Here is a 16,565-nt window from a genome sequence, read left to right on the forward strand (position 1 = left end):
AAAGGTAGCACCAGATACTCTCTCTGGTCATGAGCAACCGAAGCTGAAAAACGAGGCCATCTATAAACCTCCTAATCCTCTCCCGATCTGTGGGAACCAACCAAACCGCATGACAAACCAACTTAAAGAACCGCATCTCATACTGTGTAATAGATCTGTCACCCTAACAAAGCTGCTCAAACTGCCTGCGCAGCTCCTCTTGGCGAGACTCAGGTAAAAACTTCTCTAGAAAGAGAACGGAGAACTGCTGCAAAGAAAGGGATGCTGCGCCAACTGACCTATGCCTATCGTAAGCCTCCCACCAACTAAGTGCAGCCCCGGAGAACTAGAAAGTAGTGAATGAGACCCTACTGATCTCCAGAATACCTGCGGTCTGAAGCATCCTCTGACACTTATCCAAGAAACCCTGGGCATCCTCGCCCTCTACACCACTGAAAGTCGGAGGCTGAAGTATACCAAACCTCTCTAATCTGCGCTGCTCTTCCTCTGGCATAACAGGGGCTACATAGTCCTGAGCAGCTGCAACCGGCTGGGCTGGAAGTGCCCTTGGTGTCTGAAGTCCCTGCATGACCTGCTCAAGTGTGCGAGTGGCAGGAGTCTGAGTGCCTCCCCCGGCCTGGGAAGCAGCTGCGGCTTTAGTAATTGAGACTGCCTGAGCTAGGCCAGTGCACACTAATAAAATTTGGGCTAGGGCATCCTGAAGGCCTGGAATCACAATAGGCACAACCGGTGCCTGAGCTGGTGCTGCTAGAGCATCCACAACTGGGACCTGATCATGAACTGGGGCGGCAGGTGGATCTGTAGGTGCTGCCCTAGCTGCTGTGCGGGCTACACCCCTGCCCCTACCACGGCCTCGACCAGGTCCTTGGCCTCTAGAGGCCCCAACTGGTGGAACTTGTGGTCGCCCGTCCTGACCGGTAGCATGTGTCCTCACCATCTGTGAGAGAATAGAATAACAAAAGTTCAGTTACCAGAATCAACAGATTCGCACGACAGGAATTCAAGAATTTGAAGTTTTTCCTAAAGGTTCTGCAACCTCCCGAGGATAAGTACAGATGTCTCCGTACCGATCCGCGAGAATTTACTAAACCTGCACATGACTCGTGAGACTTATGTAACCTAGGCTCTGATACCAACTTGTCACGACCCTAAAACTGACCCGATTGTGATGGCACCTATCGTGAAACTAGGTCAGCCGACACAAACCCAAAACCAACCAGAAAACCATAGGAAGTCATTTTAAGCCATTAATTAACTAAAATCCCATAATATAAGTTTAAATAAGCAGCGCGAAAATATAACACAAGTCTGACATCGGAGTGTCACCAGTCATGAGCAACTACAAACTCTTCTAGGAACAAGAAAGGCTAACATAGTCCGAAAATAAAATACAAAGCCAAGCTGAGAAGATAAGAAGGAGAAGTGTAGGGTTGCAAACGCCAAACAGTTACCTAGCCAACTCTAGAGACCTGCTGGAAGACTGATCAGCACTCACTATCGCGTCCCGAGACTCTTGGATCTGCACACAAGGTGTAGGGAGTAATGTGAGTACGCCAACTTAGTAAGTAATAAAAGTAAAAGCATCTAAGCAGTAACAAAACAGGTAATTCCACGCCATAGAACTACAGCAAAACAGTATATGTCCAGTACAATACAATAAATCAATTAACTCATAAAAACAACTCAGTTCAGTAAAACCTATTTAAAACATCTTTCAATAGTTTCAAACGAGTGATAAAAGCAGTGAGTAAAAATAGAAACTTAAACAGCCCATCAGGAAAAACATGTACCACAAACCGCCCCTCGGGCAAAATATCAATAGAACCAGCCCCTCGGGCTACCTCACAATCACTCGTAATTAGCTCCTTGGGCAACAATATGAAACAACAACAGCTCATCCGGCAATAACACATCTCTCACACTGGGTACCCGCATTCATTGGGGGAGTTCAGACTTCGGAGGGGCTCCTACAGCCCAAGCGCTATCACAAGCCATCTCGTGGCATAACAAATCATGCCCTCAACCTCTCATATATCACAAATCAGTACAACATGTTGCGGCGCGCAGCACGATCCCATAATATCCTCCCGATCCCATAATATCCTCACAACACAGGCCATCAGCCCCACTTAGTCAGAAACCTCTCAAGCCACTCAGGCAATAGTAAAACATGATGCTCAGCCCGAAATATCATTTAAAATATCAAAATGGAGTAAATACGGCTGAGTTATGAAAATAGTAGAATACAACATGACTGAGTACAAATATTAAGTCAAAACAGTAAGGAATAGAAGTAAAAAGCCCCTAAGGGTCCAAAACAGTTGGCACGAGTCCCAAATATGGCATTCAACCCAAAACATAGTAATATTTTCCAAAACACAATAATATCGAACAATTTTCAATCAAATACGCGACTTAGCAGTCGTACGGGACGGAACAAGTCACAATCCCCAACGGTGCACGACCTCACTCTCGTCATCTAGCGTGTACGTCACCTCAAAGTAGTACCACGATGTGAAAATCTGGGGTTTCATACCCTTAGGACAACATTTACAATCATTACTTACCTCAATCCGGTCCAAACTCTAGCCTGCGATGCCCTTGTCTCTCGAATCGGCCTCCAAATTCTCCGAATCTAACCAAAACTAGATTCATACCATTAATACGCGCTAAAGGAACAAAGCCCAAGTGAAAATAATCAAATTACATCAAAAATCCCGAAATTGGCCAAACCCAACCCCCAGACCCACGTCTCGAATTTCGGTAAAAATTACATCACTAGAAGCCTCATCCTCCCACGAGTCTATGCATACCAAGAACATCAAAATCGGACCCCAAATGCCCCTCAAATCCCCAATGGAAATTATCCAATACCAACCCCTAATTCTCCAATTTTAACCATTAATTTCCAATAATTTCAAGCCTAATCGGTAAGATAATGTCATAAAATCGAGTATTGGGTTCAAAAATCTTACTTCCAAGCGTTATCCTTTGAATCCCTCTTCAAATCCCCTCAAAAAGTTCCAAACCCGTATCAAAAATAGAGAAGATAAGCTGAAAATCGTAAAGGAATGCTTATATAGTTTTTGACCTAGGGATTCTGCATCTGCGGTCCCTTAAGCGCACCTGTGCTACCGCTTCTGCGGAAATAATCCCGCTTCTTTGATTTTCACTTAAGAGACCAACTTCCGCACTTGCGCCCCAGGCCACGCACCTACGGGCCCGCAGGTGCGGTTATCCATCCATTCCTGCGACTAAATCTGCTCCTGCGGTCAGCCCTACGCACCTGCGATCAACGCAGTTGCGGAAACAACAGAAGCAAAAAATTCTGCAGCTACACTCAAACTCCAAATCTTTCGCCAACCATCCAAAACCATCCTGAGGCCCTCGGGACCTCAACCAAATATTCCAACAAGTCACATATCACTATTCAAACTTATTCCAACCTTCAGAACACTCAAAACAACAACAAAAACCCTATGATTCAAGCCTAAGGATTCCAAAACTTCTGAATTTCGCAAACGATCAAAAAGTCTATCAAACCTCATCCGAATGATCTGAAACTTTGCACACACGTCCCAAATGATACAACGGATCTATTCCAATTTTCAAAATTCTATTCCTACCCCGATATCAAAATTTCCACTACCAACCGGAAAACGCCAAAATTCCAATTTCGCCAATTCAAGCATAAATCTACCACAGACCTCCAAATACATTCTGATCACGCTCCTAAGTCCCAAATCACCTAACGAAGCTATCAGAACCATAAAAAATAAATTCCGAGATCATTTACTCTCAAGTCAACTTCCAGTTGACTTTTCCAACTAAAAGGCCAACTTAAGAGACGAAGTGTCTCATTCCACTCCAAAATCACTCTGAACCCGAACTAACCAACCCGATACCACATAATACAACTGAACAACACATAAAGATGCAGAAATGGGAAAAACGGAGCGGTAACTCATGAAACGACCGGTTGGGTGCCTTGTGAGTTTATTCACTCAAACACATATATTTTAGGAGATAACATACAAAAGGGAGGGAAAATGGATGTTGTCATCAGGCAAATCATTGACAAAATTAAGCAAGATATCATAGAGGCATTCGAGTTGAAACAAGATGAGTTCATAGACAAGTACGATAGGAATTTGGAAGAAATCAAGACCAAGCTCGATAGGCTTGAGATGCTGGCCAGAGATGGCTCCTATAATAGCCTTGGAGATGCAGAAGCTCGTCCATCTGACAGTGACGACGATGATGATATGGATGATTAGTTGTTTTTTGTATAATCCTTTTATTTAAAGGGTTATTATCTTATTTCTGTTTTTATGAAATTTTAATTTATATTTATTTTATTTAATGAAATATCATGTTTTTGTTTTAATGTTTTTGTGCATTTTTTTAATATTAGTTCTCTTTAAACTCAGAAAATAACAGAGGGAAAAACTATGTTTTTCCTTCAGCATAATAATACAAAATTTCAGTATGTTTTAATATGAATTTTTAGGAAATGAACTAAATAACTTTAGCATGCATTAACAAAAACTCATTAAAAACTTACATATTGCAGGACAAAAGATTATGCATGTTTTAGCAAATGAACTAAAATATTTCAACATACTACAAAACTTCAACATTTTTTGGTATGAAGTTTTAGCAAAAAATCATAATAAAATTACGTAGTGCAGGAGAAAAACTTCAGCTCGTTTTTCCTGAAGTTTTTAAAATGAACTAAACAACTTCAGCATTTTTATGCTGAAGTTTTCGAAAAAAGCTCATGATAAAACTATTGAACGCAGGACATCACTTCAGCATATTTTAGTGCTGAAGTTTTAGCAAATGAACCAAAAAACATCGGCTTGTTTAGACTACAAGACAAATACTTCAGCATTTTTGGTGTGAAGTTTTGGCAAATTATGTAAAAACTAGCTTGTTTAGCAAATAAACCAAAAACTTCAGCATGTTATGTAGTACAAAACTTCAGCATATTTTAATTTTTAGCCTTGATATTAAAATTAGGTTTAACGTGAAGAATCTTCTGCTTCACTTTAGAATTCAACGTGAAACAAATTTAGAATGCAAATTCATTCGTCAGTGAAATTTATCAGTGAAAAGTTTATGTTTCATCCGTCAAACAACTTCATGCAAGTGTGAATTACGAAAATAATTATAGAAACATATATCATGAAGATCAATCAGTTTCAAAAACTAATTTGAATTCTGAAGATGAATTGCAATACTTACAATGTATTTTGTAATTTTGAATTTGGAATTTGAATCTGGCTCAAATTTCTGGTTTGCGAGAGGAGATCTGAGGAGAGACGGGGTGATGGAGGAGAACCGTAAAGTGATTTATGCGGGATGCATTTTTTATATGTTTTGTCACGGGTATAATGGTCATATTATTACGGATTTTTTGTCATCTGGCTACCAAATCAATAATTTTTAAAAATAGGGTATAGGTTAAAAGGTGGCATAAATATAAGGTATGGCTGCAAATAAACCTGTGGCACATAAGTGGAGTAACGAAATTGCTCTCTCCTTCATGTGTAGTACCCCATTTTAATTTATGTGATATAATATAATTCATACAAAGTTTAATTAAGAAAGAAATTAGAATTTAAAAACTTGTAATCTTAAATATGCTATAATATTTTTGTGTAGCTTATAAAACTTTTAAACTTGTAACCTTAAACATGCTATAATATTTGCGTGGCTATAAAATCTTTTCATTACAGGTAAAATAGAAAGTGTAAATTTAATTATAGAAATACCGTATAATTATGTTTGGAACGAATTAATAAGAAATAATACTACGTAAACTGAAACGGCAAGATTGGGTAGTTAGTGTGAAAGTGAAGTTGACTTGGATGAGGATCTTGGATGATGGCAGAGACCTAAATTCTTTTGAACTACAATATTCCCAGATTGTGTAGTCCACGTTACTTGATATGTACTTGCAGCACTAGTTTATGAGTAGCTTTATGTGAATATGAATCTGATCGGAGGGGCATCTGTTTTGCATCTATTTAGATAATAATGTAATAATGAAATGAGGATGGTGCATGAAATTGGTTACCATCTACCAATTGAATAAATAAAATTAAAAACGAAAATACGTGCTAATGAAACTTTGCTGAAGTTGCACAATTAAGGTGTCGCAGTCATCCAGTAATTGGTGTAGTGCCCTTTTAATTAGATTTGGTCTTGTACATATGTAGTTTGTAATTGTAATAGAACTTATTCTATCAAATTTAATATCTTCTTAGCATTTACTCATATATTGTTAATCTACTCTTACACTTAATAATTTACATATGGGATAAGGTTCAAATAAATTAGATGTAAGTTCGAACCGTCATTTCTCAATTCTTCATGGTGTTAACAGCTATAGCTCATGGTGTTGTGTTTCTGGAATTATCCTCTGACAATACAGGGACAATTAAAAGGTCGTATTTCTCTTTGATATCCTTCAGACTTCTCTGGTGGCTCGTAAAGTCCACATTATAGAGCAAAAAAAATCATGTACGAAAATAAAATTCGTTCGAAATTGATTAATCTCTGACACTTTGTCTGATTTGCTTAGATCCTTTTAGATTCTAATTCTCCTCAACTTTATGCAGAAATAATATCATGATCATAAATGGTCATTTTCGATTTTACATAATTCAGCTCTCTCGAGTCCCAACCCATAGAGCAACATCATTAAACTATGCCGGAAACACAAGGTCTGATGCCAAAGCCGTTCAAATCTCTGCATCAGATACGCTCTAAACAGAACGATTTCCATTTCAGCTTCAGCAATAAATAACTATCTGCAACTTTACACGGGACACTTCAATGGGACAAAAGGAAAGAACACATCAGGTAAAGACGTGCCGCTGAAAAACAAACTTGGAAACTTTCAAACACTTCAAAGCAAAGATGGACCCGATTGCCTCAGTTGCGCCACCAAATGGATCTCATAGAAAAGCAACTTGAGCAAATTAGACGGTGTCATCAACTGTCTCCTGCCATTCTCCCTTGATAGATATCGTAGGCCATCTAAAACTTCTAGACTCATTTCATTCATATACCTCACCGAGATTACTATTGATCATCTCTATAGTCGGGATTCTCCTTCAAGATGACAAAGCCTTCAAGAATGGGCGAGAGCGGAATGTATCTGAGCATTGACAACAAATAGGAGTAAGACAAGAAGCTACAGGAACGACACTGTTAATATACTACGACACGAATAATCTGAAAAGCTTTCTTTTTAAAGAAGTGCAAACTACAAATAAAATTCCAAAGATAAGAAGAATTATACTTCTCGGTTGCAAGCTCAGCTCGATCTCCGGCAGCAAGGAGAACCGGGGTTGAGTGGGTCTGGAAACCAGTAATGGTCTTGGGTCGACCTGCCTGGCCTACAACATCAACAGCTTGGCCAACACGGACAGGAACCGACAAGGGTTTCAAATTTTCATCCACAGTCAGTAGCATCCTTGGCTGTGAAGCCAGAGTAAGGAAATAAATTTAGGAGCTGATAGTGGGGAAGCCAGAATAAGATCAAAAAGGAATAGGCTTGTTCAACAGACAGCAAACCTGCATAGCTAAAGTGAGGAAATAAAGCACATAGTGATATTTCCCCAAGATAATGGCCTTCATATCAAGACATGCATGCAGCATAGTTACCAGTCCAGCCAATGCAGTCCTGAAAAGGTTCAAAGCTGGTCAGCTGTGCAGCTCTACATAGGATCAAAGAGAACTAGCATATTCAGCTTGAGCTGTATTCCATCAATCAGCCAACTAGCTCAATCCTCTGAATACTGGTTAGTCGTATTTTATTTTTTTAATCAGTTAAAGAACAAATATACAGCACAGACTGCAAACGAATCGGCATTTAACAGATTAGTGCTAAAGTTTGCAGTTTAATGCACCAATGTTCACTGCCACACATCAAGATGAGAACTTTTCTTCACTGAATAAGAAAATCATTTTCAGCTCGTGTTGCAGATATGCTTTTAAACACTTTGTGTAGACTAGATAATGCTTGCTCTTCCAAACATCAATATGGAGAACCACATGCAAGTTGTAGAGGAGAGGGCTTACGGAGATAACAGAAAGTGTTCAGAATGATATGGTGAGAGAGTTAACAATCCTTTTCCCAAATGAACAAGACCTTGGGCAATCCGCACCTGTAGAAGTAGTGATGCCAATGATCAGAGCAAGGGATCGTAATTGAATATTACAGGAGCCAAAAGAGAAATAAGAAAATTAGTTCTTACACAAAAAAGAAGGTTGGCTTCTTTGTAATAGTAACTGGAAAGATTGCGCAGCATGCCAGCTATTCTGGCATTGTTTGTTCCTGCACCTATCAATCCCAAGGAAATGATAGCAGCCTACATACAGTATTCAGATAAGCAATTGAGATTTGAGAAGGAAAAAAATCTATAGTAACACAAATATCTACTTTCTGCTGTTCCTCAAACATACCATAGCTACTTCGGAGTCTGAATCATGACTAAGCCTGCTCAGAGTGTCCATCACATTGACCTGTCCAAGCCACCAAGGAGCAAAAGATATGCTGGTACGTGAGAAACGAGAGAAGAAGAAAAAGTCTGGGCATCTACTGCTTATGATAAAACTTTCAGCAACTCAACTCTAAAGAAGCAACAGAAAAGGACAAAACGAGGTCACTGATACATATATTTTCCAATATACCTTTGGATTTGAAATGCAGAGGAGGGCAAGAGCCAAAGGAACTGCTCTTCTGATATTTTGCTCTCCATACTGTAAAAGGTGTTCTAGCGAGCGTATGGCCATCTCGAGCCCCAGTTCTTCAGCCATTGCCACCATTGCAATACCAAGGACGGCAGGTCCCTGGAAGGTTTCACCCTTCTCAAAATGTTGGGCACATTGACCAAGAAAATGTTGGACCTGAGACATTGAAACTTTCAGCTATTGTTGTTACTCTCATGAAACCACTTAAAAGCACAAGTCTTGTACTACCTTGAGCACATTGCCTGTCCCAGCATAGGCACAAGAAAGCAGGGTCATATCGCAATGTTTTCTAATCTTTTCATTGAAAGTCTTTGAGACCTCAGCTGTAGCCTCGACACTTTCCTATAAAAAATTGGCAGATTGATCCAAAATCATCATGGCAAGAAAAAAGTTCCGCAAGATCTAACAGTTCACTGCAAGAACATTGATCAACAAATATCCAGGCTTTTGGGATACTAACGTTAAGAACAAATATTTTTCGTTTCAAGGTTGACTCTATATAGTATTGTTACCTGTTTTCCAAGATACAGGAGACCAAGACCAAGAGGCAACAGGCGGGCAAAGGGCTCGCCTAATTCTGACTCACTTCTTTCCATCAATGCAAATATTATTGCCTGAGCAATCTCTTCATTGCACGAACCCACATATACCAATCCCAATGATATAGCAGTAAAGGCAAGCACATCAAGGGAAGCCTTACTATCTCCAAGTATTGGAGTCAATTTACTACGGATCTGAAAATCATGAAGTCAATTAAATAGTTGTATATCTCTAGAACCTTCCGCTGTACCAAATATAAAGTTTTTACACAGTAGACCTATTGCTAAACTACAAAAGAGTTTCATGTCCACACAAACAAAAGATAACTATGAACTCTACCTGCTCATTCTGAGAACCAGCATAAGCAAGACCAAGGCCCATTATAGCACCAATTCTAATTGAAGGGTCCTCTTTGTCTATGTACTCAGCTAGAAGTGCCAATGCCTGCTCAAAAGAAATAAATTAAAATCCAAGCCTAGCATGTTTTGCAGAAGAAACATAGTGAAACACAACATCAAGGAGCTCACCGGATCACATTCGTTCTTGATACCACAGTTTACAATCCCAACTCCTAATAGTGCACCGGCAATGACATGGGTATCAGTACTATGGAAATACTTGTCAATTTGTGCAAGACCAGAATCAACATCCCAAAGCAGGATCATACCCTAAATGTTTAGGCCGGAACAATCATTAACTCATGATAGAAAATGAAAAACGAATAGTGACACCCGACCAGCAAAACTACGCACCAGACTTGCAGCAGCACTAGCTTTTCCATGTTCTTTATTTTTGAAAAGCCAGCTTGTCGAGGCACCACCACTTGACGCCTCTGATGGTACAGTCATCAACTTATCCTGGAACAGAAATATAAAGTGAATAGAGTATGTAATATGTACCCTATTATAATATATATATATATATATATATATATATATATATATATATATATCCAGCAGAACCCATTATATACCTGACCAAATCCAGCATTCACAAAGGCATTGACAAATGTAGAGGCCAAATTTTGTCTTGCTGAATCTACACTTGCCCCCGCACTAGCCCGGCCATCAAGCAAATGTGGCTGATAAATTAAAACAAAGGGAATCAGCACAAATTTTGGTTACCAATGTCTTCTGTTTGCGCGGAGTGGTGATAGATAATAAACATAATTTGCCAGACAAGCTTTTCTTCACCAAGGATGCCAGGAAATAACAGACAAGATATTTTGTTCCACTCATTATTTTTCTTTTCTTTCTTCTAGTTGGTAATTCAAGGAGATAAAGGAGTATTGAGAATGCCTATTTGATAGCGGTGGCGACAGGATGAGCGGGAAAAGTATGAAATTATGGTGCTTTTTTTATTGGGCGGGGGGTGAAAAGCTAGTCTGCACTTGCCGGCCAAATGTTGGCAAAACATAGCTAGGTGAATACTTTGCCCACCAAAAGAAAATCGACAAAAGTTCAACAGCACACACGTCCCAGGCAATGTCAGTTCATATATTTCAATTAAGGAATAGAGAAGATATGCAACAGTAGATGCAAAACAAACATAATTAGGAGGAAAGGATATATTAACAAGTGCAAACCTTGTATATGTCATCAGGGGTTTTTGGTTCCATGACCTCAATATCACGAGCAAGTGTCAGATAGCCTTCACTTAATTTAGCATTGTTAATAATCTCCTGTAATCCTTCTCTTTCTTCATCTTCTGCACACATCTCTTCATCAAGCTCAAATGTCTGACCCTGCATTTCCAAACATTAAATCAGCAATCTTAGATGAACCATCAAAGATAAAACAGATTTATGTCACAAGCTATAAATCCTGCACAAATAACTCTTAGGGCAGGGGATGCTGGGTCAGGAGAGAAATTATCCGGAAATAAAGGGAAGAGAGGTCGTGGAGAAGAAAGAGAATTTGATGAAATTTAGGATGGCCACCGAGGAAAATTCACACAGCAACATCGTAAGCCGGAAAATGACAAACAGAATAGAATAATGGAGAACTTACATGGCGAGCAAGAATGTAACAGAACTGCTTCTTCCGCAAAAGATCATCACACGATGTAAAAACTTGCTTTACATACTGCAAACAGATGCAAACCAAGAAAAAATAATCAACTTATACCCAAATTTCAATTTTAGAATCTATAGCTCCACTAGACTCTAACTTAAAAGAAAACAGATCCGTTAGACTTTAGCAAACATCCCTACACTCTAACAAGCGATGTTTCTTTTAAAGAATGGGAGGAGAATGAGAATAGAATTAAAAAGTGCATACCTGCATGTTATACAGGTATAGTGCAGTCACTAGCGCACTTGGATACTCCTCAAATTTCATATAGATAGTGTATGCAATATCAAGAACCAACATGTCATCAGGTCCAGGAAGGTATCTGTTAGACAGCAAAAATCATGAATTCTAATGCAGAGGTCATGGAGAATCTAATTAGACATTAGATAATATTGAGGACGGAAATTGCCAGCAGAAAACACACAAAAGAAAGGATGTATCACATTTTTTTTTGGTTTGATAAGTACATAGCATCTGTCTTTATATCTGGAAAAGAAGGCACCAGAATTTTACTCCTTGGCTTCCACCAGAGAGGAAGGAAAACACAACTAAAGCAACCAGAGAATCGGAAAGAAGGCCTTCCGAGGCACTTTGCTGCTCAAGAGAGACCGAAAATTTGCATATATTAAACTACTTATTAATCAGAACACAGCGCAATAATTCAGACTTCACTTCCACAAAGTTATCCACTCTCAAATATAGGCTTGCAAGGGGCAATGAGCAAGGATCTCATCAGTACCCATAGAGAAAATGCCTTCACTTTATTCTCGTAGAAAGACCCAACAGACTGTAACCATGCTTCAGACTCTCCCTAATATCCTTTCCTATTACAAATTTCATTCGTCATTGATAAATTCTTTTAAGTAATTGTGTGAACCAACAATTTTTACAGAATAAAGTTTCTTAGGAAGTGGTAGGCCCTCATCTCCAAAAGGTTAAAAGGTAAGCATAAAAAATCAAAAAGACGTCTAGGCAATGCTCAAGGGCAATGAATCAGTACAGCGCAGTAGGAACGTCAAATAAACGCATATCATCAGTTCGAATACTGGCTAATGAACTAGGTCTAGTGTTTAGGTAGAGAAGGCCAGGGGCAGAGAGGCGCATTATCCACCGAGTTCCGAAGCTTGATGCAAAGGATTTGCAGGTGATAAAAAAAGGTCTATTTCTAAGCTATTCATCAATTTTAGTTAAGAACTACAACCCAACGCAATGTAGCCACAAATAACACTGTGTATGTAAATGTTCGTAGCGCTAGAGTGGTTCGCCACTCCAGGTCAGTTTTTTTTTTTGGTCGGACTTTCTTACTGCGGCAATAGACCAGCCCCACTATTTACGCTAGTTTCATTATCAAGTCAACAACGAAACTTATGGGTTGGTAGGAAACTGCATATAAGTGTGAAGGATGAGAATAACTAAAAGCATAAACACTACACATTGACATAACTCCAGGAAATCTAATTTTGCCAAGAGAAATTCAAAGGATTCATATATGCTAACAGAAACTCCAAAATTGTGTCCTGAGCAAACTCACTTTGCCGAACTGGTGAGATAGGAGCACGTCCTTTTGTAATTTGTACTATCAACATGCTCGACTAAAAGATCAAGATCTTCCACCTGAAATTATTCAAAAAAGATATCTCACCAGTGACTCACATAGAAACGACATATAATTATGTAAGGGCAGGAGAGAAACAAATACCTCCATTAAAAGATCGACAGCCTCAGGTTCAGCATTATGCTGCATTGCAGTACAAGATAGCAGTCAAAAATTGGTAGCCTTTCAAACAAAAGAAAAGAGATGAAAAGCAATCTAAGCTTCCCCATCAGAACAGGATAAAAGGAAGGAAACCTTTATAGATCCATCCTGCAACCCAACTACAATTAAATATGCAAAATGATACCTTCATGTGAAAAGCAACAATTTGTTGCACAAGCTCCATTAGATCATCAATTGGGCCTTCTTCACCCTGAAATCGTTTACACATCATAAGAACAGAAACAGAAAAGCTGATTAATACCTCATTTCAGAAGTTATTGCATGATATAAATGTAAAAAAGCATGTTGTGACATTCACAAAATAACGATAGAAAAAGGCATGAAGTTGTTTGCTACTTTTTGTTTAAATAAATTAACAATAAAATTCAGATAAATGTCACAATCTTCAAGCAAAAGATTTGTACACATAACTTATTGTCCAGGTAAGAGAAAAAGTGACTTGTAAAAAGATGATAATAGGTACATATGTACAGTAGCAGGAAAGCTAGCCTGAATTGCATATGCATAAAGTAACCAAACTCTAAACAAAGCATGAACAACACAGGCTGTAGAAAAACACATTAAAATATTCCTCTAATACCTTGCACAACTTAAGAAATGAAGGAAAACGAACCTGCCGTTTTGCATACTCTTGTGAAATTTCTCCAGCCAAGTTCCTGTAGAAACAGTCAGTTACCCAGTACTTGAGAGGAAAAATGGATTAGGCAAGAATTGGGAAATGAAACACATTAATTTACACACAGAGTAACCTGCCTTGAGCTAGTATCTCAATCAGACACCCATCTCATGAATTGCAATGGATAATTAGCATTAACATCACGCAACAGTATAGACACACTTCTTTGGATGAGGGTGACAGTGATGCCCCGGTCAGTTTGCGCCCAACCCGCAATCGGACAGCATACTAAATCCATAAGCACAGGTGCAAGTTATTTCTGCCACTAGGATTGGAGTAGATGGGCCCACACTGAATGTTGTAGATGGGATTCGGATTAGGAATCTCCATATTATCTCTCCTACAGCTCAACCCCCCACCCCTTGCGGACAAGGGCATAGATACACTTTACTACTGCTAAGTGTTCCTTACCACTTAAAATGGACCAAAACTCCTAAAAATCTATTTTTATTTCCTGAACCTACATCGACTTAATATGCAACTGCACTAGGTCATCATTGATGTCTGCCAAGACTGGAATTAATACAAATGAGCCTGTTTAAGAGCCGTTCAGCACAGAGAAGATGCAGATTTTCTAAGGTCAGTTACTGGTTTGCTAACAAAGTAAGTTCTAAGATAATCATAAATAATATAAACATGGGAAAAAACAAAGAGGATAAGGATACTTGAATAGGAGTTTAAAAAGACAATGTTACTAGATGTCAAGCATACCTAACGTATTCATGTCCCCAGGAACCAATATCGCCTTGAGAACCCAACAGTCTATACTTCAAGCTCTCCTGTAAGAACCAATAAATTAGTAATAGTCATAAAATAGATGAAAAAGTTGTTAACGTCGCCAACACGAGTAATAGTATATCACGCATGCATAATTATTAGTACTCCAAAAATAGAACATACCCTTTCTCCTTCAGCAGACATTGTCAATGCCAAAACAGAAAGTATATCTGCCAGAAGTTTCTGCATGCAGTTGAAGTTGCGTGAGTGAAATTTATTCAACTTTTACAACGATTAAGTGCAATGCCAGCTCCATACCTTCATATCCGAGTCTGGCATTTTCTCATAATATCCCTTTAGTGTTCCATAGTGGGGACGCAAGAACTTTAATGGTTTTGGAACTGATGTCATCGAGCTTGTTGATGTACGAATTTCCTGTCTATAACATAGGAAAGATCATAAGCAAAAGAGACAAAAAAGAAATGTCCTTGCTTATGTAAAGTTTGACCCTAAAAAGTTCAAGGATTGAAGACTTAAACTGGGATCTGATTTCTCATTCAAACTGAGAAATATGCATGATTCATAATGCATGTAGCGCATGCTAATTCAACAAAGAGCTATCTTTTACACATCCATACATTTATTTTCCATGGTTTTTAATGTCTAATTGATGGATGTCTAAGGACTTCAAAGGAGGTCGCATCTCTTTCTGAAAAAGTTCCCAAAAGAAAGTGCCAGCTAATGATAAGCTTGCACCTATTACATTTGATATCCAAGATCACTTTACTAACAGGTGTAAGCATATAAACCAATTCATCGGGGGTAAAAAAAAGAAAGAGAAAAGGACAATGTTGGACAATCGTCTACCTGCTATTACCAATAATGAAATAAGGCACCTTAGAGCACTAAAGGGAACTTCTATCATCCCTCAAAACGTCAAAAAAACATGAGCATGCAAAGAAAATGAATCCAGAATAAACTAGAATACCAAAGCCCCAAAAAACTTACTATTAAGGTTCAAAGTTAAGCTCAACAAAAGCAAGTACCTATTACACTATCTATAGCTGTAAACATTGTCCAACTTAAATGAGAATTCAGCAGCTCACCTCAACAACTATCCCTCAATCCCAAACTAGGCGACTTCAATATCCACTTTCCGGTAAATACAAATTCGACATGTATTACAAAAGAAAGGGGGAAAGAAGATACCTCATGCTCTCAAGGGCAACCTTCTGTAGCCCTGGATCAGTGTCTTGAACTCTCTCCACATACAGTTCCAATTGCTGCTTCAATGCCAAATCCTCCTCCGACTAATCCCACCAAAATCAATAAATAAACAAAAAGATACAATTAAAACATAAAGTGACCAATTCTGTTCGAGTTCCGTGATTGCTTTGACACTTACGAGATCTTCGTCTTTCTTATCATCCTTCTTCTTTGGGTCCTTGGAGGGAACCTTAATGGTAGCCTCTTCTCCGGCGGACTTGTCACCGCCGGCGCTACCGCTAGCACCTGTACTGTTTGGATCCGGAGTCTTTGACATTTTTAGCTAAAACCCTAGCAGAGAAATTGCAAAGATATAAGTATAAATTATCGAAGTGAATTGTGTAAATAGCTTAGTTTCTATTAAAATACAGGTGAACATACGGGAAGAAAACGAGCACAGACTATAGAAGAACAATGGTTGTCGTTTTCAGCAAGCAAAGGTTTGTACTTTGGTTTTGCTTCTGAAACTTTGTTATATCTGCAGACAAACGAGGGAAGAAGTGAACCGGATCCCGGTCGGATTTGTGGGCTTTCCGCTTTAACAGCCCATCTTGGATTGACGGTCTCTTTTAAGCCCAAAATGGTATAGATTGATGGGCTTAATTTGGCCGGTCGACCCAAAATAATTGTAAAAATAGCACAGACTAGCCAGTTTTCGGACTGGTTATTCAAAAATAGTCAGCGTTTGCAAAATTATTAAAAAATAGTCACTATTTTGCTGCAACAGGGACTGATCCAGCGTAATATACTG

At 38.9% G+C, this 16,565-nt stretch overlaps 1 protein-coding gene across 1 annotated transcript; it reads right to left on the bottom strand.

Annotated features, from left to right (window-relative positions):
* Positions 1 to 6,593: 6,593 nt before the first annotated feature.
* Positions 6,594 to 16,285, bottom strand: LOC104242380 (26S proteasome non-ATPase regulatory subunit 2 homolog A-like). Its single transcript, XM_009797422.2, has 26 exons — positions 16,196 to 16,285; positions 15,954 to 16,105; positions 15,758 to 15,858; positions 14,867 to 14,987; positions 14,732 to 14,791; positions 14,543 to 14,610; positions 13,769 to 13,811; positions 13,280 to 13,345; positions 13,078 to 13,116; positions 12,910 to 12,992; positions 11,586 to 11,700; positions 11,316 to 11,390; positions 10,892 to 11,050; positions 10,280 to 10,387; positions 10,059 to 10,163; positions 9,834 to 9,974; positions 9,646 to 9,750; positions 9,279 to 9,500; positions 8,995 to 9,108; positions 8,707 to 8,922; positions 8,479 to 8,538; positions 8,271 to 8,384; positions 8,095 to 8,180; positions 7,588 to 7,696; positions 7,313 to 7,491; positions 6,594 to 7,168 (listed from the first exon to the last, which is right to left on the bottom strand). The coding sequence occupies exons 2-26, from the start codon at positions 16,089 to 16,091 to the stop codon at positions 7,093 to 7,095; spliced, it is 2,703 nt and encodes a 900-aa protein (XP_009795724.1). The 5' UTR covers positions 16,092 to 16,105; positions 16,196 to 16,285; the 3' UTR covers positions 6,594 to 7,092.
* Positions 16,286 to 16,565: the final 280 nt, after the last annotated feature.

This window comes from Nicotiana sylvestris, chromosome 7 (genome assembly GCF_000393655.2).
Source record: "Nicotiana sylvestris chromosome 7, ASM39365v2, whole genome shotgun sequence".
Taxonomy (NCBI): domain Eukaryota; kingdom Viridiplantae; phylum Streptophyta; class Magnoliopsida; order Solanales; family Solanaceae; genus Nicotiana; species Nicotiana sylvestris.